The 24827-nt window shown below is 40.3% G+C and overlaps 1 protein-coding gene across 7 annotated transcripts in view; it reads right to left on the bottom strand.

The window, feature by feature from the left end:
• ESRP1 (epithelial splicing regulatory protein 1) overlaps positions 1 to 24827 on the bottom strand; it is a 66494-nt gene that overhangs the window by 27673 nt on the left and 13994 nt on the right. For 4 of the 7 annotated variants that reach the window (XM_063709378.1, XM_019032718.3, XM_019032716.3 and 1 more), the window contains exons 5-13: positions 17441 to 17539; positions 17256 to 17310; positions 14993 to 15103; positions 14740 to 14872; positions 14603 to 14645; positions 11540 to 11841; positions 8120 to 8338; positions 5286 to 5484; positions 1419 to 1587 (exon numbers count right to left, since the gene is read on the bottom strand). In XM_063709378.1, coding sequence (XP_063565448.1) covers positions 1419 to 1587; positions 5286 to 5484; positions 8120 to 8338; positions 11540 to 11841; positions 14603 to 14645; positions 14740 to 14872; positions 14993 to 15103; positions 17256 to 17310; positions 17441 to 17539 — 1330 coding nt within the window. The remainder of the gene's footprint in view (positions 1 to 1418; positions 1588 to 5285; positions 5485 to 8119; positions 8339 to 11539; positions 11842 to 14602; positions 14646 to 14739; positions 14873 to 14992; positions 15104 to 17255; positions 17311 to 17440; positions 17540 to 24827) is intronic. The other 3 variants (XM_055349404.2, XM_055349406.2, XM_063709376.1) reach the window with 1 other exon arrangement.

Here is a 24827-nt window from a genome sequence, read left to right as displayed (position 1 = left end):
CTGATAATAACAGTTACTTCTAGACTCGGAGGTGTATAAAATGGGAGTCTTTACTTTTACTCACTACACTCCTATACTCAGACTTAATAATGAGCACAATACAAATTTTAAAACTACTGGTAGAAAAAAAAAAATTGACCTACAGGCCCACATCCAACATTACAGGAGCTATTAAGCCATAAATGTCAGTTCCTTCTGCCTTTGGGGCTTCAAGATTCATGGTCTCATTTCCAAGAAACTCCTTCCTGTACCACTACTCAGGTGGCAAGTAGTGATGGAAGTGGATATTCTACAATTACACTATAGGAACAAGAACACTGGCAGACATTCGGAGACACCAAGGATTCCATTCCTGACATTCTGATGACATAAGCAATTATCACAGGGTCCAGAGAGGGTGGCAGATTGGGGCTGGGCTACATGTCTGGCACAGTATTCCATCATGAACAGTTACTCATGCTTCTTAGCCTTTTCAAACCTTCAGAAGACAGCTAGCTGACAACTGTCATAGCCTTTTTCTTATTTTTCTTCTCCAGTGGAATAAAAAATATTTTCAATAGCATGAATGTTTTAAAAACTTCTAACGAAATAAAAAATATAACTAAAAGTGGCTACAAACTTGCCTGTTATTATGAGACCCCTAACTCTTACTCCCTAGTGGAAAATTCTGTATTGGACAGGGAAGGAAAATACAATGCAACATAGCTGTAGGATCAGACAGGTTAGGTCCAAGACACTTATTATAAGCCTCATTTACATGCTCGTGCATGTACTCCAAATATTTCGTCTAAATAGCTTGGAAAGAAGCTAACGTTCAGTCTCCCAACTCCCAGACTGACAACATTCTCTCCATTATATGCTAGTATGCTATGTCCGAGAAATTGAACACAACTAAAAAGACAGACTTAAAATATACAGACTCTAAGAAAACACTAAATAATCTAATTCTGGATTGGTTTATAGATTTGTTTAAAGATTTAGGAGGAAAAGAATATAAGCCCTGGAATATTTAAAGCAACAGTTTTTATTCACTGTGCCATAACATGAACTCATACTACTTCAAAATAGCATTGTTCCTGTTATGAATTTTCCTGTTTTATGATTCATTCATCTGATATTGCCATCCTATTGCAGTGATTACATCACTACTCACTTGGGTTCCTATGACAGGAGAGGTAAAAAAGGAAAGCTGTAGACATAGGTGACCTAAAAGATCATGCTGTCAGTATATGGTTAAAAACTATACTGCTTTTGCTTTGTCTTGAAACAATCTTCTTGGTCAGAGATATGACTAGAGGCTGTGGCCTGCCACGCTAACCTTCAACATGGCAGACAATATTCTTTTGTGAGCTCAGGCACTGGCTATCAAAGGAGTCCTTTGTTTCTGCCCCTCATTTCCACTTCTGTCAGAGCCTTACCTGGGATAGTACGCTGTGTAGTTCATGAAGAGCTGAGTGCCTGCTGGGTAGTACGCTGTGGAGGGCTGCAGTGCTCGTGGATTCAAAATCACAGAGGGCTGGTAAATGGCAGCTTCTGTAGGAATAACTGCAGCAGGAGCTGGAAATGTGTAGGAGGGAGGAGACAGGCCTAGATATGCAAAGAGAGATTCTTTGAGACATATTTGTAACAGCTGACATGCACGTGCTAGCACTAAAAACATAGAGTCACTGTTCCATCTACACATTTTAAAGAAAGAGACCACAGTTCTTTATCCTATCCCAAGCAATTTCCTTTTGATTATATAGTTAATACATAGAAGTATCTGAATTCCACCCTGTCAACCTAAAAAACAGTTCTTAGCCTGAAATTCGGAAACACCAAAATCAAGTGGATTTTCATGTCTTCTCAACCATTTCACAATATGTAATTTTTTTCCCTCATGTTCCTGAGTGCCAGTTACTACAAACCAACTCTCAGAGGAAAGAAACAAGGAACTGACGTTTAAGTTTCATACTAGAGGCTACTAAATATTTTAAATTTTAAGCTATGCTTCTACTCCCTCTTGCTATCTACCCGTCAGTACAGCATCAAATGAGAAGTGTTATGATAAACCTCTCTTGGCCACTACCACATATTAGGTCAAAGCATAGACGGTGCCAGAAGGAACTGACCTAAAAGAAACAAGCAGATCAACTCTGCATTATTCTCACCTAAAGGCTAGCCACATGATGGGCTTTGAAGCTAATTTATATTTTCAGACCTTTAAAAAGAAAAAAATCCAACCTGGGAAATAGTCCCAAAGGAATTGATGCCTAAGTCTTCCTGGGAATCAACTAATAAAAAGCTGGCACAGATTAAATTAAAAAATGGGCCCAAACTCCATTGTCTTCTGGTTATCCAGCATCTTCTAGGTTTAGAAACAGAAGACCAGCGGCTGGTCACTAGCTTTCACTTGTGGAATGAACACAACTATCCGGGCCATTTATACCCAATAGAAGAGTTAAGTTGAGATGCTGAATGAATATGGGGTCCCTGACTTTAAGCTTCATACCTAGAACCACCACATTTTGCAATCAGCAGAGGCCCAAGAAATAACTTTTTCCCATAAAAATCTCCAAGCTGACTTCAAATTGTCTTTTGTTCTTATGAGTTTCTACATTTCCATGGAGATGAATAAGACAGCAAGCTAAATATGGGCATATAGAAAAAAGACCAACATACTGATCTCATATTTAACTTGAGTGCCTCTTTCATACTCATCAAAAACTGTGCAAAAGAAAGACCAACAATACAAATTGAGGCACCTAAGTCTCACAGAAAGTTATACAGCCTGTGCTCATATTCTGATTTCTTGTATTTTTTTTAGTAGAGACAGGGTTTCGCCATGTTGGTCAGGCTGGTCTCGAACTCCTGACTTCGGGTGATCCGCCTGCCTTGGCCTCCCAAAGTGCTGGGATTACAGGCGTAAGCCACCGCGCCCGGTTCATATTCTGATTTCAAAACTATCAAGCAGTTCATTACAGGACAGTGCCTCACACCAATAAGACAAACACACATGGCTGGGTGTGGTGGCTCACGCCTGTAATCTCAGCACTTTGGGAGGCCGAGGTGGGCAGATCACAAGGGCAAGAGATCCAGACCATCCTGGCCAACATGGTGAGACCCCATCTCTACTAAAATACAAAAAATTAGCTGGGCATAGTGGCACACTCCTGTAGTCCCAGCTACTCAGGAGGTTGAGGCAGGAGAATCACTTCAACCTGGGAGTCAGAGGTTGCAGTGAGCCGAGACTGAGCCACTGCATGCCAGCCTGGCAGAAAAGCAAGACTCCGTCTCAAAAAAAAAACCAAAAAAAACTCAAAAAAACACACACGCATAAACACACACACACATAGTAGGTGTAAGTCTGTTCAGCTTCAAAACAAAGGTAGAAATTTTCGATAAGCAAATAGATTGGGCTGCAATGTTTTGGGCATTCCTCAAACAAAAGGATAGCTTTTTTTTTTTTTTTTTGAGACAGTCCAGGCTGAAGTACAGTGGCACAATCTCAGCTCACTGCAACCTCCGCCTCCCATGATCAAGCGATTCTCCTGCCTCAGTAGCTGGTATCACAGATGTGCGCCACCACTCCTGGCAATTTTTTGTATTTTCAGTAGAGACGGGGTTTCACCGTGTTGGCCACTCCTGACCTTACGTGATCCACCTGCCTCAGCCTCCTAAAGTGCTGGGATTACAGGTGTAAGCCACCATGCCCAGCCTAGGATAGCTAATCTTATATATCTAAAGTAGTGTATATGCACTGACTACAAAAATGAAGTTAACCATAAAACGTTCCTTCTTAAGAAAGTAAGTTAACAAACTTTAAGAAGTTGCATAAAAGTTAAATGCAACATAAGCTCGTTATGTTGCTCAAGCTGGTCTTGAGCCCTTGGCCTCAAGTGATCCTCCCACCTTGGCTTCCCAAAGTGCTGAGATTACAGGTGTGAGTCACTGTACCTGGCTGACACATGGATTTTAAATCTTTTTTATTTGGGGGCTTGTGAGGAAAAATGGGTAAAAATGAAAGTCTTCAGAGGAAAAATCTGTAATGACCAGGAGGAGGGACAAGTGAAAGGATATTCCAAAAGCAGAATTTGGGTCACACATGATGCTTTATCTTACAATGTTTGAAAGATTATCACTGAAGGATATCGTAAAAGCTACTGACATTACCAGTGGTTTATATACTGAAGACATACAACTGAGATTACTGTAAGATCTCTTAACCCAATTATAAATTTCCAAAACTTCATACTTATTAATGATCAACTCTAAGATATTCACCAACAGCAAGCAGCAGGTAAATGGAATATTAGCATTTAGAAATTCAAAATGCTAAAAGATAAAAAGGATTAAGCCCCACTGAATGTTCTACAAATAATACTTTACCAAACAAGATTATTAGTATAGGTCCATCTTATTAGAAAGTGAGGTGCCCAAATCCCCCGCTTTATTGGAATCAAGCACATAATCCAGTTTACTTTCTTAGTTATCTTTGAACTGTACTGCAAATACTATATTCTTTAAACATACCCAACAGGCCTAAGAAGGTACATCTTATTTAAAGGAGAAATTGTGTAAAAAAGACTCAAATTTTAACATCAGATCCCCATATGTTCCTTATTCACTAACTAGAACTTCGTAGACTACAGGGCTTATTCCCCTCAAATAGGATTCCAGATGGCTTGCACCCAGGTGCCAATGAGCAAGAGCATGGCTTGAAATTAAGCACTGATCCTGTGATCCAATGGAAACTTTGGCTAATTAATCTATGTGGTTTTTTTTGTTTTTGTTTTTTGTTTTTGCTAACTTGCTCATTCCAGATATCCTGGAGAGCAACAGAAATGCTCAAAAATGTTAAAAAAATACTTGATGCTCAAAAAGTTAAATGCAACATGTGCATCAAACTGCCCTTCTTAAAGGTTAATACGTTTTAAAAAATAAGAAAAAGAATCCAGCCATACTTTTATTTTGCCTTTAAATGCGTACTAAAATTATCTATATAGCCAGGTTGCCTCCCAGAGTCAGTGCTTATCTGGAGCACACTAAGCTTCAGAAATCAAGTGCTTATCACTGGAAAAGCAGGAATATAATTTGAAAGCAGGTATTTGTAGCATCTCTAATTATGGGTGTCCACAACCAAGGTCTTAAATGATTACCAGGTACTACTGATTACAGATGGGAGAGCCTTATATAACCACCTCACCTGCCTCAGAAAGAACCAGGGGCACAGAAAGTTACGAAAGCAGCTTAAGCACCTACCAGCATATAGCGTAGAATAGCGCCAAGACCCAAGATAAACTTACATGGTAACTTACATGGCGGTGGGGATAAGCCATTTCGATTTAAAGTGCCCCCCATTAACACAAAGTTCATCTCCTCAGCTGAACACTGAAAGACTTCAACATATCTGTCCTTCATGTTTTTTTTATGACACTTCTGTGCAGCCATAAATGCTCTGTCCGCAGACTTCATCTGGATAAAGGCATCTCCTGATGGGCGGCCCTGAGTGTGTGGGGGAAGAATAAAAACAAAAGGAGACTGTCTCCTTCAACAAGGAAATGGTTGCTTACAAAACATGCAAAGTGACAATCACCCATAATACAGATATTTTAGCCACAAAATCCGGGTGATGGTGTGATCTGCTGGAACCTGACTTGCATTTCATTACCTGATCACCAGAATGGCCAACAAAACCTTTAAGAAACAGTTTTGAGAGCTCATAGCTGAAAATGAGCCCTTTTCACTTCTGTTAATTAGTATCAAATTTACAAGGGTTTGAAAGGGTCTCCTTGTGACTGCTGTTTCAAAATATAGGATCGTATACTAGTTTTTTTCTCTTCTGAAAAATTCGATTAAATCTCATTCAATTGAGAAAAGCTAGTAACAGAACCAGCACTGGAGCTTTAGGTACCCTCCTACAGGAAACTGAACCGGTATTCTTTTTTGGCTCTCAGTTCCAGTCCATCACTGACCTGCCATATCCCTTTCAATCTTCCCTCATCCCTGAGACCTAGGTTGGAATGTGGCTTGGGGGCAAGGAATTTGGGAGGTGCAAGGCCCAGTGATGATTTGGGAGGTGCAAGGCCCAGTGATGATTTGTGAGAACTGTGTGTATCATCAGCCTTGCTTGGGAGCCCTTCTCTCACTCCTTACAGCTCTACCTTGGTCAAACAGGTATTACTAATAGACATTTTCTATTAGTAATAGCTTGCTAAAACCCCCTATTTCAAACCAAGCCTGTAGATTTGTGTTCCACAGAGGCAGAACGCCTTAGTTTTATTGAGCATGAATGTTTTATGGGGGAGAAAAAGACATGATCAGCTTATAGGACTACTTTCTTATTTTATGGTTTCCTCAGTAAGTCTCTTAAGGACTGTGAAATTATTACCATGCAAGTTACCATTAGAGTTACCACACCAGGGAAACTAGCAACAAACCCAGTCCAAGATGGAAACCTAACATCCTCAAGGCACCTAAGAGTTTGTGCATCATCTAAGAACCTTTTCCCAAGTGTAATCACAATAGGTCACACGAGGCAAAGAGAGACAAATACTGTTGTTAATCAAAGAGTAATGGCCTCTGGGTTATTAGAAGTGGTGACTCAATAAGAAACCAAATAATTCCCTGGTGATGCTTAAATGTGGGCAATTTTATTCAAAAGAACTGCTACCAGTGAAGCATGCTGAGAGGGTCAGATAACAAGTTGTATAATTTAATATCAATATTGACTGAAGATTTAGAATGAGCATGTGCTGATGCAGAAAACTGGTATAGAAGGCAAGGGCTCAGGATGGTTTCTGATTCCTTGAATCCAATGGTACAGGCTTTCCAGTGAGACAAGATTACAGTTATGAAAGTGACCAAATCTCCAAGTGAAAAGGTGAGAAATTAGCAATTTAGGGGAAAAAAAAATTCAGTATTTTCAATATAAGCCTACATTCAACCCTTAATCCTCAGAAAACATTTTCAAAAATTAATACAGCTTTGCATTTAATTAAGAGTCCCAGGCCAGGTGCGGCGGCTTACGCCTGTAATCCCAGCACTTTGGGAGGCCAAGGCGGGTAGATTGCCCGAGGTCAGGAGTTTGAGACCAGCCTGGCCAACATGGTGAAATCCTGTCTCTACTAAAAATACCAAAATTAGCCGGGAATGGTGGTGGGCACCTGTAATCCCAGCTACTCGGGAAGCTGAGGCAGGAGAATTGCTTGAACTCAGGAGGCAGAGATTACAGTGAGCTGAGATTGCTCCACTGCAATCCAGCCTGGACGACAGAGTGAGACTCTGTCTCAAAAAAAAAAAAAAAGTTCCAAAGTTTCAACTAGAACCACCTGGCTTATGGGTTTGTAGAATTGTATCTTGCTTATGACAGCACAAAATACTGTTAAATTTTCCAGCAAATATAATTTTCTTTAACCAAAAATTAGGTGACAATAAGCTAGGAAATACTTTACATTTGCATATGGAAGAATTCAGTCAGATTTTTATACAGGCTTCTCAGCAACTCATTCATTAATACATTTGAGAGCCTGTTATGATCCACACATACTGTTCTTTCTAGGTGGTATGGATTCAAGTCCTCACTGAGTTTGGTTTCTATTGAATGTAATTTGATGTCTAACATGTATATATTAAATATGAAATAAGCCATTTCTAAATAGTCTATGGATACAAAATATTCTGGAACAGATATGATTATTTGTTAAAATAAACAGCATCCATGATTGCTGTAACACTACAGCAGAGCTGCAGAGTTGAACAGCCAAAATAAGAAAAATTGTGTCAAGACTGATAATATATGTCATGCCTACTTGACGCTATTGATAATGTGATGGATATATGTGATGAAGAAATCAAAGCTGAATTTGAATTATTATACTAATGACAGCATTATTTTCAGTTCATTCTAAAGACCTCTTGTATTTACAGTTAAGTCTTTCCTTAAAGACTTAGTGTGTAACTGAGGATTACGTACTTTTTAATTAGATGTAAGTGAGACTAATTTTATTTATCAAAGGCTAATTTCATCTAAATTTATCTCAGACTAATTTTATTTATCAAAGACTAATATCTAATATTAGATATTTCTCATATGTAGTGAGAAAAAGTGAATAAGTTTTCCACTAAGTATCTTTCTTACCTGGTGATTCAAAACCATGTGAACCCCATGAGTACGAATATCTGTGGCGAACTCCCCCAGGAAATCCAGGATGTCCTCAATTGTGGCTGCATAGGGAAGACCTCGAAGGCGTATACAGTCTCTAACATTTGTAGGGGGCACAAATTGCTGAGGTAGTACTGGAATAATGGGAGGGGTTGGAAGTGGAATGAGAGGGGCCGAGGAGAATCGATTCAGCACCTGTACTCAAAGCAAAACAGAAGTAATTTAGAGCTGTGCTACTCCCCTGCTTTCTGCAGATCAGCAATGGCATCACTGGGAAGCTCGTTAGAAATGCAGAATCCAGCTCACCCCAGACCTAATAAATATGAATCTTCATCTGAACTAAATCTTCAAGTGATTCAGAAGTACATGCAATTTTGAGAAGTAATGGAGAAAGGGATTCATGCATTCCAGCAGGGAAAGCATGATACTCATTTTTGTCAAATACACTGTGAGGTGTACACCACACACAACACAAAACACTTAAACAGTTAGTGTCTACCTGTAACAATGTATCACTATCTGTGAGGGACTATTATCCCTAAAGCTGCCACTTTTATACAATTCTGAACATATCACTAAATGTGGACTTTTGTAGCAAAAGTAGAAATGTATCATTTCACTAAGTACACAGTATTCCCCTCATTACCTTCATACTCCACCTCCAAACCCAAGAAATAGAGAATGACCCAGTAAAAGAATCACAGGCCAAACAATCACTTTGGATTATATTAAAGTATAATGCTAAATAATAGCACAAGACAGAATGGGTGGGTATAAAGACCTGAAAAGAATCATTTGTTGATCATAAAGATGAATAGTAGTTTAGTTTCCCTGTGAATTTGAGACAGTGTTAAGACAAAAGATCTTGAATATCTTCAAGATTCATGGAATTCAGCTGTCTTGGAAATGGATGATGATAGGTTAGGTGAATTTTAGACAAAAGACTGCCCTTAGGCAACACTCATATTACAAGGCTCTTCTCCACTTTTGTCTCAGAGCATGCCAACTAGTTCATAATACTAGAAGTCCTTAGGCAAATGCCATCTGTGGCATCTCCAGGTTTTCTGAACAACTTAATCACTCTAGCCTTTAACATCCCATAAATTGACAATATAGAAGAATCAATGAACCCTTCCCCAAAACATGCACTAATTTCCGCACTCACACCCTGCTCAGTTGCTATCTGAGTAAGAGGGGACAAAAATCAAACCACACCACCAGAGAAATGGCATGAAAAAGAGACAAGAAGACTTTAATAAGAAGTTATATAAACAATCCAGACACAGCAAAAACATTAGAAGAACAAGAATAGAAAATTAGTGTAGTAATAGATAAACTCAGGACAGGAAATGGTGAAGCATCTCATAATACCTGACAATTAAGAGGTGCTCAAATATTTATTGAATAAAATGACTAGTAATGAAGAAAAGACAGTGGAAGAACCTATGACTAGTTCAAAACTTATTAAATAAATCAAGAAGGATGGAGAAGTAGAGAAAATGCACACCCAAAAGCAACTCATAGTAGAATCATAGAGAGGCAGCCTACTCTATTTCCAAACCAACACAGTAGCCCAGGCTCTGCAGTAGCTTATTCTAGGCCATGATTTCATAAGACAAACTCTCTTTCCAAATAAAGATCTGCAACCACATCGAGTTTTTTCTCCTGGTTTGGGAAAAATGTGTGTCATGTTTGAAAATTCAAGCACATTTTAGAGATTCAGCACTTATGACATTTTCAAAAAGGTATAATTTTTTTTTTTTTTTTGGTAGCGGGAGACAAAGTCTTGCTTGGTCGCCCAGGCTAGAGTGCAGCGTGATCTCGGTTCACTGCAACCTCCACCTCCCGGGTTCAAGCGATTCTCCTGCCTCAGCCTCCCGAGTAGCTGGGACTAAAGGCGCACACTGCCATGACTGCCTAATTTTTTTTGTATTTTCAGCAGAGATGGAGTTTCACCTTGTTGCCCAAGCTGGTTTTGAACTCCTGAGCTCAGGCAATCCGCCCGTCTTGGACTCCCAAAGTGCTAGGATTACAGGCGTGAGACACTGCACCTGGCCAGATTTAAATTTTAAATTGTAAGAATGTAGCTAGTTTAGGGTTCAAAAGCACCAGCACAATGTAACACAAAAATAATTTAGAATTTCAACTATATTTATTTAAAGTACAAAAATAATTTTGGCATTGTAGTAGGTAAAAAGGTTCTTAACTTTGCATAATTATTTAAAATCACAACATATAATGGGATGCAGAAGCTACACAAAACTGATGAACTCACAGAAATAATTAAGTAAGTATCCTAAATACTTACAAAGCAGATCTGTGGAATCATATGAATCACTATTCTACTATGGGACACAAATAGAGCAAGTTGGAAAACCAGTCTATACCATTTATGCTACAAAGGCAAACTGACCCCTGAAGACATGTTCAACTGGTAGCTGGTAAGTCAAGAACAGTTGAAAAGCTTGAGATTCTATAAATGGTTTAATGCCTAGATCTTAGTACATTTTGAGGAAGTGATTGCCTCATTTTGTGCCTCAAAAATGCTGAAAGTTGCCAGGCGTGGTGGCTCATGCCTGTAATTCCAGCAGTTTGGGAGCCCGAGGTGGGCGATCATCTGAGGTCAGGAGTTCGAGAACAGCCTGGCCAACATGGCGAAACCCCATCTTCATTAAAAATTCAAAACTTAGCTGGGTGTGGTGGCAGGCAGCTGTAATCCCAGCTACTCAGAGGCTGAGGCAGGACAATTGCTTCAACTGGGGTAGGCGGAAGTAGCAGTGAGCCGAGATTGCGCCACTGCACTCCAGGCTGGGTGACAGAGCAAGACCCCATCTCAAACACACACACACACACACACTGAAAGCTAGTAAAACAGGACAGAGCTCACCAGCAGGGTATGAAACCGATGAAGCCTTTTGGGAAATAACATTTGGCAACACATTAAAAACCTTAAAAGCTCACGCTCTATATCCAATGCTACAGAAATCAGATTGATGAAAGGTTTTTAAGCATTTTACATAGAAATTTCTTCTGGTAGAAAAAAATCAATCTAAGTGTACACTAGAGGAATTTCTAGATAAAGTATGCACTTCCATGAGATATTTAAAGATGAAACTTTTCAGACATAGGTAAGCTTTCATAGTTTTAAAACAGAATACAAAAATCCAGCTATAGCAGTATCCCATTTCTGTAAAAATACGTAGTATGTGTTGTGTGTGTGTACAGCAGGATAACAGCGGCTATCTCTTGGTTATAGAATCAAAACTATTTTCATGCAGTTACACTTTTAGTATTTTGCCAGTTTTATTTTAACATAATGAGCAATGTAGGACTATTTTCAGAGATAAAGAATAGAAATTAATGCAAAGGTACAACATACTTGTTTTTAAAACCAACCTGCTGAACTTCAGCTGCTGTGCTCCTGAAGAGTTCAATGTATCTTTTACCCAACAAGTCTTTATGCTTCCTCAACGCATTCTGTGCATATTCCTCACAGGCAAAGAGGACAAAAGCATCCCCTGTTGGCCTACCATCTGGGTAGGTGACAAAGAGGATGCCTTCCTTTCCCCCAGTAATAGGGCAATGCTGTCCAAAGAAGGCCACCACTTCTTCAGCTGTGGCCGTGAAAGGGAGCCCCCGCATGCGGACAATGACTTGATTTTCCTTGGAGAGAAACTGGGCTACCTCATTGGAAGTACCTAGGGAAAACAAATATTAGGAAGCAGGGAGAGAAATAGTTAAGACATCAACTTTACCGATTTTAAAGTGATAAAAGTCCTGCCAATGTCTTGAGTTCATAATGAAGACCCATACTCCTACTGAACGCAAAATAACATCCTAGAAATCAGAATTTTCTAAATTTGAAACTCCTCCCCTTTTTCATAAAACATCCTTCTTAATTTAGGAAGCTGGCAAGACAATTAAATCATGGGCCAATCACTAGTAAGTCATTGTGGTAGTTAAAGGCACAGGTCCTGAAGCCAGAATGCCTGGGTCCAATCTTGGCTTTACTGTTTACTAGGGCATAATCTTAGTCAAGTTCAACTCCGTGCCTTACTTTTCTTGTCTGTAAGATTGCCTATGTCATAAATTATGAAAATTAAGTAGGGTAATAGATATAAAGCACTTTGGGTTAAAAAAACTTTTCCTGATTACTCTTTTGCTCCCAAGAAAACCATCTGCAAGTAACTCAATTACTTTTTTTTTTTTAAATTAAGAAAGGTTCATTCTCAGTAAAAAGAATAGTATAATGAATATATGGGGTACCTACTTTCAATATTGATCAACATTCTGCCCAACATAAAACATTTTGTACAGTGTTGTCATATAGCAAATACTTAAATGCATATCTTTGAAACTCATACACTAAACTAGTAACATTTTCCCTAATAGCAAGTTCTTCTTTTTGCTTCTTTTTTTTTTTTTTTTTTTTTTTGAGACACAGTTTCACTCTGTCTCCTAGGCTGGAGTGCAGTGGCACGGTCTCGGCTCACTGCAAACACCGCCGCAGAGATTCAAGTTGATTCTCCTGCCTCGGCCTCCCGGAGTAGCTGGGATTACACACACACACACACACACACATATACACACCTCTCCTGGCTAATTTGTGTATTATTAGTAGAGATGGAGTTTTACCATATTGGCCAGGCTGGCCTCGAACTCTTGACCACAAGTGATCCGCCTGCCTTGGCCTTCCAAAGTGCTGGGATTAAAGGCATGAGCCACCAAGCCCAGCCCCTAATAGCAAATTCTTATCGCAGTGCCCATGTACAATGAAATCCCAGAAACGATATAAACATTAATTGACTTTGCCATCTCCAAGTTGCAATGCATCTATCATGAAATGTCAGGATTTAGGTAAAACCACAGCAACCCCAAATATATTTGACCCCAAACAATATCAAACATTGCTTGGGAACTCTGGAAATGCTCCTAAATTTAAAGTCCTGAATTTTGAAGCCTTAGAGTTTATCTAAAGATGAACTGGAGCAAAAATATACCAGCAGATTGTGTTAATAGGATGCTGTTCCTGTAAGTTCTAAAGCTGCAAAATTTTCACCCAGGCTCTGTAATGTAGGAATACAAATGTTCTTTTACACAGTGAAAGTCATCTTCATATAATTTGGCAATAGGTGTCAAATGGCTGTTGAAAAGGTCCAAAATTCTTTGATTCAGCTATCCTGCTTTTAGAGATTTATCCCAATGAGTGGCGCATACAGAGATTTTAAAATATTTACAACATATTAAAGTCAAAAGTTGGAAATGAGTTCTAAATGCTCAACAGGGATATTTTATTTATTACAGACAGAATCTCACTATGTTGCTCAGGCCATTCTCAAAATACACCAAGGCTCAAGCAATCCTCCCTGTCTCAGCCTCCCAAGTAGCTGGAATTACAGGCACAAGCCATGTGCCCAGCTCCAACAGAGATGTTTATATTATGGTACATATAATACTATGTAGCAATTAACATTTAAGAAAATTGAGTAATGTAGGATGATGTTAATATACATTAAAAGGAAATTATAAAACAATATCAATGAGCAACAGAAACTTACAAAGTAGATATATGTATAGAAAAAAACAGACAAAAAGCAGTCAACGTTTTATGCATGTTACTTCCTTTAAAGTTATTAATCACTAAATAACTGGATAAAAACCACACCTGTTCCACCCTGTTTTTAACCATATTACTGTAAACACACATCCAAAAATACTATGAGACCCAAAACTACCATGTTTCTGGTGACTCATGTGTTAAGTTTAGAGAAAAATTAGAAGCACATGTGCAACAATCCCAGGTATTGCAGCGTGGCCGTTTGAAAGCAGTTTTCTGACTCTTTTCAAGAATATCATTTCCTGGCCGGGCACAGGGGCTCAGGCCTGTAATCCCAGCACTTTGGGAGGCTGAGGCAGGAGGATCGATTTGAAGCCAGGGGTTCCAGACCAGCTTGGCCAACATGGTGAAACCCCGTCTCTATTAAAAATACAAAAAGTTAGCCAGGCATGGTGGCACACACCTGTAAACCCAGCCACTACGGAGGCGGAGGCACAAGAATTGCTTGAGCCTGGGAGGCAGAGGTTGCAATGAGCTGAGATTGTGCCACCGCACTCCAGTTTGGGTGACAGAGCGAAACTCTGTCTCCAAAAAAAACAAAACAAAAAAACCTAGCCTTTCCATATGCATACAACTTCATATCACCTTTTCACCTTCATATAGTACTATTTTTAATGGCTATTTAACTATAGTAAGTTGGCTCAAGCCTTAGGACACGTGTTATACATTAAGCTCACTGTTATTATTGGAAGCTTCTACCTCTGGGGAAGAAAATCTATTCCCATGTTCCATTAGAAAATAAAAACCATTCATGACCCTATTCATCTACTCTTGCTAAATTTAAGTATGCAAAATTTTTAGATTCTTATTAACTAAAGCCATGTTATGTAAAAGGCACTTACCACCAGCAATTTTAAGGAAATCTTCACCTGTTGCTTTGTAAACCTGAGAAAAGACAGAGAAGTTAATGTTTCTGAGCCTTCCGTCCTATGTTAATTCTCATTCACGATGTCCAGGGGTTCAGGTTTTGAGGACATACCTCAATATACCGGGTCCCCATGTGATGTTTGTGCCTCTGTAGTGCTAGGTCTCGGTGCTCCTCACTTACAAACCTAACCAGAGCTTCTCCATTCCTTCGACCCTGAGCATTCAGACAAAGTGCTGCACCTCCCCTTTGAGAATAATAAAACAGATGGCAGGTAGAAAAAAAAAATACAGTGAGGAAAAAAAAGATAGAAAATCCATTATCCCCTTGGGATTGTTAAGTAAAATAGATATTTAAGAAAACCAACTTGGCAATATTGAGTCCTTTGAAGAATCTTGCAATATCTTGATCTGAAGACTGCCATGGTAAACCTCGTGCCCTGACTACGGTGTTATCATCAATAAGTTCCATCTTGCTGCTGTGGATGAAGCAAAACTTCAGGTTGCATGATAAATGCTAGCAAGTCAGACACCTATTACCCCCTGCAAGACAACTGCCTAGTTACACACGATGTATTATTTGGTGTTCAGACAGACTAGCAATACTACTTGATTTTCCTTATAACCTAAAAAATTATGTGGGTACAACTCAAAGTACTGTTTAGGTGGTTCATTATAGAAACATGGCTGCCTGTGCAGGCCCAACACAGCTAGCTCACTCAGCAAACCATCTATCTATCAAAGCTGAGGAAGGCCAGGCGTGGTGGCTTATGTCTGTAATCCCAGTACTTTGGGAGGCTGAGGTAGGTGGATCACCCGAGGTCAGGAGTTTGCGACCAGCCTGGCCAACATGGTAAAACCCCATCTCTACTAAAATTACAGAAATTAGCCGGGCATGGTGGTGTACGCTTATAATCCCAGTTACTTGGGAGGCCGAGGCAGGAGAATCACTTGAACCTGGGAGGTGGAGGCTGCAGTGAGCTGAGATTGTGCCACTGCACTCCAGCCTGGGCAATAGAGCAAGACTCCATCTCAAAAAAAAAAAAAAAAAAAAAAAAAAAGCTGAGGAAATGTTTGCTTGGCACCCTCATGTCCTGAAAGTTCCTAGAACCCCAAAAGATAGGTTTGAATTCATTCTCAAATCTAGACAGTATACATGTGGGGTTTAAATCCAGTTTAGCAGCCGAATTTAGGATTAGAATAAAGCTGACAATTAACCCACATGAGGAATGTGTGTGCACGGTAGGAAGTCTGCCATTAAAATATCCCCCAGATCAAACCAGGGAGCCATCCCAGAGAATGTCCATAGAAATGCCTGTGAGTCCCTACACCTTAATGACTCATTTGCAAATCACTTATTATATATTTTGACACCTTTTGATGTCTTATCCCTCCCACGTTCACATTTTCAGTTCTCCTAGGACATTTTCTTAATAAGTCACTTTCTCCACAACTAATCGGCCTCAAAGTCTCTCTCTATGGGCAAAGCTGTCAGAAGTTTCTATTCACTTCAGAGACCAAGCACACACTCAATTCATTAGAGTGATTTACAAACAAACAGGTCTACCTGTGATCACTAACAGACACCACTTCATACTTCTCCCCAGCTATTTCCTTGGCTTTAAAGTAGAAACCTATATAGCCAGGCACAGTGGCTCACACCTGTAATCCCAGCACTTTGGGATGTCAAGGTGGGTGGATCACATGAGGTCAGGAGTTTGAGACCAGCCTGGTCAACACGGCAAAACCCCATCTCTACTAAAAATACAAAACTTAGCCAGGCATGATGGTACACATCTGTAATCCCAGCTACTGGGGAGGCTGAGGCACAAGAATCGCTTGAACCCGGGAGGCGGAGGTTGCAGTGAGCAGAGATCACACCGCAATATTCCAGCCTGGGCAACAGAGCAAGTGTCTCAAAAATAAATAAATAAATAAATAAATGTATTTATAGAATGTATGTAAAATTTTATCTCAGTAAAAATTGTGAACTGTATTAAAGCCTACAATTTCTCCTTTGGAAATTTTCTAAGTGAAAGATTGGATAGTTTGGGGAGACCAAAATAACAATCACAGATATGAGCATATAATATACTTAAGGTCAGGGTGACTAAAGATGCCAGTAAGTCATTACATTTTATTCCCAATATCAAGCTCTAAGTAATACAACCTTCTTTTACAGATGACCAAACAGCAAGAAAGGATAGCTAAAAGGATTAGTAAAGTTTCTCAAATATAACAAGAATTAAGAGGCACAATATGAACAAAAACAAGTTAAAGGCCGGGTGAGGTGGCTCACGCCTGTAATCCCAGCACTCTGGGAGGCCGAGGCGGGCAGATCACGAGGTCAGGAGATTGAGACCATCCTGGCTAATATGGTGAAACCCCATCTCTACTAAAACTACAAAAAAATTAGCCAGGCATGGTAGCGGGCGCCTGTAGTCCCAGCTACTCGGGAGGCTGAGGCAGGAGAATGGCATGAACCCGGGAGGCGGAGCTTGCAGTGAGCTGAGAACGTGCCACTGCACTGCAGCCTGGACGACAGAGCAAGACTCTGTCTCAAAAACAAACAAACAAACAAAAAAAAAAAACAAGTTAAAAAGCTCAAATAAATAGTACTCAAGCACTTACCAAGTCCCACTTTCAAACTTGTAATTCACTCTCTCTGGATCTGAAAACCTGTGATCTAAAAATGAGAACACAAAAGTCATCATTTTAGTGATTAGGGAGACAAAGTTGTAGGAGGAAATTTGAGTATAGGTAAGAGAAAAATAGTACGAATTCTGGGACTGCACTACTATAAAAGCAATACTTACTATAAGGCTCTGAAATCATTGCTAAAATTATATTCCCCATATCTTCAACTTGAGAGGCTCCATATCGAGAGACTGAACTACTCTTCTCAAAATTTAAATCTGTGAGATTAAATTAAGGAAACACTTTGGAAAGGTAAAATCAGGTTACTTCTAAATCAAAATTAAACCTATACCAAGCCAAGAGAAGGAAGATGGATCTAGCTGAGCTTCCTTTAGAAATCTCAGAATGGCTGCCTCCCATCAGTCAGTCATTCAACTTAGGCTCCAACTGCCCTTTTGGGTAAAAGAGCCAAATCAATCCAGTGCTGAGATATTACCAGGAATACAACTTTTATTTACCCAGTTGTAGCAAATGAATACTGAGCATTTTCATTTCGTTTTGAATCAAAGTATGCAACAAAGTTAATTAGAATATTTCATCCTCTGAATCTTTACAGCACACACAAGGCAATGACCATGCCGACTTCATGATATGGTGACATTATCAACACTACAAGGTATTAAATGACTTTTTCTTTGGCCTAATGTTTGAAATGGACACCACAGATTATTGATGTGACATTACTTCCACAATGCCACTTTTGCTTAGAAATTCTATTATAGAACACTTTTGGAGCCCTGTAGGATAGTCCACCTTTGATGACAGCAGATGCTAGTTCTAGACAGCAAATTCTGGAAACAATTCAAGCACTCAGAGCCAACACAGGCCAATGTGCTTCTTTACCAAAAGTATACTCTTTGAAACACATAGCTCAAACTTGGTTTGAGGGTGAAACCAGCAATTCACATGAAGTTTTGCGACTCTCTCTAAAATAAGGATGTATTTCCATCAAATAGAGGCATACCTTGAAAATATGGTAGGCTTGGTTCTACACCACTGCATTAAAGTGAATATCACAATAAAGCAAGTCACACAATTTTTTGGGTTTCCCACTACATACAAAAGTTATGTTTTGACTGTACTAAGTATTCAATAGCATTATGTCTTTTAAAAAATGTACATGCCTTAATTCAAAAATACTTTGTTGCAGACGGGCACAGTGACTCACACCTGTAATCCCAGCACTTTGGGATGCTGAGGCAGGAGGATCGCTTGAGACCAGGAGTTCGAGACCAAGCATGGCCAATATGGTGAAACCCCATCTCTACTAAAAATACCAAAATTATCCAGGCGTGGTGGTGCATGCCTGTAATCTCAGCTACTCAGGAGGCTGAGGCAAGAGAATTGCTTGAACCCGGGAGGTGGAGGTTGTAGTGAGCTGAGAACACCCCACTGCACTCCAGCCTGGGCGAGAGGTAGACTCTGTCTCCAAAAATAAAAAACAACAGAACAACTTTGTTGCTAAAACATGTTAATCATCTGAGCCCTCAGTGAGTCAATCTTTTTGTTGGTGGAGGATCTTACCTAGATGTTGATGGCCACTCATAGATCAGGGTGATGGTTGCTAAACGTTGGGATGGCTGTTGCAATTTCTGAAAATAAGACAACAATGAAGTTTGCCACATCAATTGCCTCTTCCTTTCATCAAAGATTCGGTAGCCTGTGATGCTGTTTGAGGGCACAGGCAGAGTTGACTTAGTGTAATTCTTGGTTTTCTTTGGTTTTTTGTTTGTTTGTTTTGGTTTTTTTTTTGAGACAGTCTCGCTCTGTTGCCCAGGCTGGAGTGCAGTGGCACAACCTCAGCTCACTGCAACCTCTACCTCAGCCTCCCGAGCAGGTGGAATTACAGGCACGCGCCACCATACCCAGCTAATTTTTGTATTTTTATAGAGACGGGGTTTCACCATGTTGGCCAGGCTGGTCTCGAACTCCTGACCTCAGCTGATCCACCTGCCTCAGCATCCTAAAGTGCTGGGATTATAGGCGTGAGCCACTGCACCCGACCTCATTTTTGTATTTTTTAGTAGAGATGGGGTTTCACCATGTTGGCCAGGCTGGTCTTGAACTCCTGGCCTCAAATGATCTACCTACCTCGGCCTGCCAAAGTGCTGGGATTACAGCCATGAGTCACCACCCCTGGCCAATTTAGCATAATTCTTTAGAACGCTAGGATTTTTAGAACGGTTAATGAGCATTAGCTTTAACTTAAAAGTCACCAGCTACATTAGCCTATAACAAGAGAACCAGCTTTTGAAGCAAAGCATTGATTTATCCTCTCTAGCTATGTTAGTCCAGGATGGCATCATCTTCTAAGAGAAGGCTGTTTCTAGTACATTGAAAATCTGTTTAGTGTAGCTGTCTTCATCAGTTAGCTAAATCTTCTGGGTAACTCACTACAACTTCTCCATAAGCACTTTCTGCTTCACTTTGAATTATGTCGTAGAGCTGACTTATTTCCTTGAATCTCATAAACCAATCTCTGCTAGCTTTTCTTCTGCAGCTTCCTCACTTCTCTCAGCCTTCATAGAATTGAAGAGACTTAAAGCCTTGCTCCAGATTGCACTTTGGCTTAAGGAAATGTTGTAGCTAGTTTGATCTATCCAAACCACTCACACTCTCTCCATATCATAGCAATAAGTATATTCCATTCAAATTACGCTTTCCTCTCTTCTATAAATGACAAGTGGTACCCAGCCTTCTCATCTTTGCTCAGGTAACACCCTATGATGTTTTGCTTTCTTATCATTCATATATTCACTGGAATATTCAAGAAATTTTCCTTTATGCAACTTGACAAATCATTTGGTGCATAAGGCCTGGCTTTTGGCCTCCCTTAGCTTTTGACATGCCTTCCTGACTAAGCTTAATCATGTCTAGCTTTTGATTTAAAGTGAGAGATATGAAACTCTTACTTTCACTTGAATGGTTAGATGCTATTGTAGGGTTAATTGGCTTAATTTCAATATTGTGTTTCAGGGAATAGGGAGTCCCAGGGAGAGGGAGAGAGATGGGGTAACCACCAGTTGGAGCAGCCGAACACACACAACAGACCAATTAAGTTTGCCACCTAATATGGCCCTGCTTTATGATGCCCCAAAACAATTACACCAGTAACAAAGATCACTGATTACAGATCGCCACAACAGAATAATGAAAACATTTGAGAAGTGACAGAGAGACAAGTGAGCAAATGTTGTTGGAAAAATGGTGTCAATAGACTTGCTGAATGCAGAGTTGCTACAAACCTTCCATTTTCTTTTTTTTTTTTTTAAACAAAACAAAACTGGCCAGACACGGTGGCTCACGCCTGTAATCCTGGCACTTTGGGAGGCCGAGGTGGGAGGATCATTTGTACCCAGGAATTCAAGACCAGCCTGAGATAGCGAGTCCCCATCTCTACAAAATAACAAATTGGCCTGTCATTGCATCTACTCAGGAGGCTGAGGTGGGAGGATTGCTTGAGCCTGGGAGGTCGATAAGTACACCACTGCACTCCAGCCTGGGTGACAGAGCAAGATCCTGTCTCAAAAATAAAAGATAAAAATAAAAAAAAAGACAAAATACAACAACTGTGAAGCACAATAAAGTGAAGCGCACTAAAACAAGGTGCACCTGGGTGAGCAGACCCTAATGTGCTCCGCAAAACCTAACATTGACTTTCTAGCCCCTTATAGCAAAATGTTATTGACCTGTGACCTATTACAGAGGAATGGAGATTGCAAAAAGATGGCCAGATACAAAGGATGCCACAGGAATGTTTGTCAATCGATCTCAAAAAAGAATATGGGGAAAATTTAGACTTGAAAGGAGTATAAAAGTATATTCCATTCAAATTAAGCTTTCCTCTCATCTATTAATGGCAGGATTACCTAGCCTTCTCAACATTGCTCAGGTACCACCCTATAAGGAAAGCACACTTATCTTAATCCCCTAACCAAATTAGGCCACAAATGACCCACCAAAACTGTTCTAGGCCACAATCATCAATTTAAGAGTTCATTAGATACTATTCCTAAAATGTTATGCTATTTTCTCGACTGTCGTAACATTTCCTGGGTGTAGGCCCCCATCTTCCTCTGATCTCTTTCCACCTATCAACATCTCTATAGCTTCCAAGGATCTACTGACTTAAATGGTGGCATTTACTGGACACCATGTTGTGCCAACCACTCCCTATTTCTTCCAATTCTCATAATAACACTGACAGATAAATTACAGCAAAACCAAACAGCTGTAGAACTAAGATTTAGTGAGGCTAGGCATGGTGGCTCACGCCTGTAATCCCAGCACTTTGGGAGGCCGAGGTGGGTGGATCACTTGGAGGTCAGGAGTTCGAGATCAGCCTAGCCAACATGGTGAACTCCTGTCTTGACTAAAAATACAAAAATTAGCCGGATGTGGTGGCGGACGCCTATAATCCCAGCTACTCAGGAGGCTGAGGCACAAAAATCACTTGAACCCGGAGGCAGAGGTTGCAGTGAACCGAGATCATGGCCGCTGCACTCCAGCCTGGGTAACAGAGCAAGACTCCATCTCAAACAAACCACTGGGATTGAGTGATGTTCAGTAGTTCATCCAGTCACCTGGCTGATGGGTAATGGAGGTGGGATTACACGACAGCTATGATTTGACTATTGAGCAATAGTGTGTGAGAAGTTTTATAAATTCATAGATAAAAGCCAACTGAAGAAGACAGAGATCAAAAGTAAAAATGTAAAGCATTCCTGCCTGGTTAGAAATAGACTTGTAGCTGAAGAATCATTTTAATGAATTCTACTTTTTAACTCAGAAAATGTTCTTGACATTTGGCTACTACCTTGGTGCCACATAACACGTCCCAACATGTCTCCCTTTGAGCCATCACACACCAGGATCAGCGTCACACACCAGGATCAGCGGCGCTAAGCTGTGTAACAACTTGTAAAAGTCACCCAACCTCCTGAATGCCCAAGCCATCTCCTTACTTACATACACACACACACACACACACACACACACACACACACACACACACACACAGCCTCAATAGGCCAGTTTCTTCCATCTATGATCCTTAGCATCACTGAAAACGAGTAACAGAGAGGAATGAGAAAAAAAGTTTTAGTAGCAATTCTTTCCCCTATCAATTTATAAGTATATATTGGATTACTTGCTGCACGTCTGATCTTGAGGAAAGGAAAGATGAGTCTGTGCCTCCTGATTTATAGCTCCTCATGCAACTTACTCATTCTGCCCTCAAGGCAGTCACAACAGTACAAACAGGCTTAGCCAGCTTCACAAATGAGAAATGCCTCAAGGAAATGAGGAAGGGTACAGGCAGAGGCAGTGGGAACAAAACTCATCATTTCAGGCTGCAACTGAGCAAGTAAAACTTTATATGCATGTTAGAGGAGTCTAGAGAGACTTGGTCTATATATTAACAGGAGGGACACTTTCCTTATGACCACCACTAGTGAAACAGGCTTGAGGATTTAATCCACACTTACATTAGCTGAGGATATAATTCAGAGAGAAATTTTATGGTTTATCAATATTAGCTTATCTACTTTAAAAAGTTATCCTTCCCAACTACCTAAAAATGGTCACATCTGGTTTCAGAACATCCAATTTGTACTTGTAAATATCTTTTTAAACTAAGTTTTTAATAAGATAATACATTAACTCAGACAAGTTTAAACTATTTTATAATTACTCCAATTTGAAGTGTCATCTGAAAGCCATTTTTCCTTGCCATAGAATCCTCACAAGATGTTAAATCCATTCCTTTTGTTTACTTTCATTTATTGTATAGTAACACAATTTCATGCTGCCAGACTTATAATACCTATGCTAATGAACAAAGGAGTAGCTGATAAAATACAGCAAGAAAAAAAGAGAAAAGTTGATTAGTCTTCTATCTAAAAACTGAATTTTCTAAAATCATGTGATAGAGATGTTACTCTTAAAAGAGTTGCCTTTATAGGCCGGGCGCGGTGGCCCACGCCTGTAATCCCAGCACTTTGAGAGGCCGAGGTGGGCGGACCACAAGGTCAGGAGATCGAGACCATCCTGGCTAACATGGTGAAACCCCCGTCTCTACTAAAAAAATACAAAAAATTAGCCGGGCGTGGTGGCACGCGCCTGTAGTCCCAGCTACTCGGGAGGCTGAGGCAGGAGAATGGCTTGAACCCGGGAAGCGGAGCTTGCAGTGAGCCGGGATTGCGCCACTGTACTCCAGCCTGGACGACAGACAACGACTCCGTCTCAAAAAAAAAAATAAAATAAATAAATTTTTTTTTTTTTTTTTTTTTTTTTGAGACTAGGGTCCTGCTATGTAGCCTAGGCTGGAGTGCGGTGGCTATTCATAGGTGCGATCCCGCTGCTGATCAGCACATGAGCATGAGTTTTAACCTGCTCTGTTTCTGGGACAGTTCACCCCACCTTAGGCAACCCTCCACTCCACTCCCGGAGGTCGCCATATTGATGATGAACCTACTCTGGATACTGGATGGGCATACCGCACTGCAGCCCAGAACTCCTGGGATTCAAGCGACCCTCCCGCTTCAGCCTCTGGAGTAGCTGGCATTACAAGAGTGTGCCACCAAACCTAGCTGTTTGCTTAATTTATTTTTTCGAGACAGGGTCTCACTGTTGCCCAAGCTGGAGTGAAGTGGCGTGATCTCGGCTTACTGCAACCTCCGCTTCCTGGGTTCAAATGATTGTCCAACCTCGACCTCCCAAGTAGCTGGGATTACAGACGAATGCCACTATGCCTGGCTAATTTTTGTATTTTTTGTAGAGACAGGGTTTCACCAGATGGTCAGGCTGGTCTCAAACTCCTGAGCTCAAGTGATCTGCCCGCCTGAGCCTCCCAAAATGCTGGGATTACAGGCCTGAGCCACCGTGCCCAGTTTGGTTGCATAATTTTAAGTGTAAGTTCTACATATAACCTGATATATTTTAAAGTGAGCTTTGAAGGAAACAAAAAAATGTCACCATAAGAAAATACAATGAGAAGTCAAGACAACCAAAACTATTTAACACCAGCAATAAAATGCTGGGGGAAAAAAAATCTAAAACCTAGGTATGAGCTGAGAGGAGTGAAAAAATATAAAAATAAAAAAAAAAAAAAAAGAGAGAGACGCCAAGTGTGGTGGCTCACCCCTGTAATCCCAGTATTTAGGGAGGCCGAGGCGGGTGGATCACTTGACACCAGGAGTTTGAGACCAGCCTGGCCAACATGGTGAAACTAAAAGTAAAATACAGAAATTAACCAGGTGTGGTGATGCACATCTGTAATTCCAGCAGTTACTTGGGAGGCTGAGGTATAAGAATCCTTTGAACCCAGGAGGCAGAGGTCACAATGAGCTGAGATCGCACCACTGCACCCCAGCCTGGGTGAGATGCCGTATCAAAAAAAAACAAACAAACAAACAAAAACACACACACACACACACAAAAAACCAAAAAACCTCACAGACAGATACACACATACTTAAAACCCTAGTTTTGTCTTCTCCCAACCAG

Source organism: Gorilla gorilla, chromosome 7 (genome assembly GCF_029281585.2).
Source record: "Gorilla gorilla gorilla isolate KB3781 chromosome 7, NHGRI_mGorGor1-v2.1_pri, whole genome shotgun sequence".
Lineage (NCBI taxonomy): Eukaryota > Metazoa > Chordata > Mammalia > Primates > Hominidae > Gorilla > Gorilla gorilla.
Note: the sequence above shows the minus strand (reverse complement) of the source record. Positions and strands in the feature narration are given on the sequence as shown.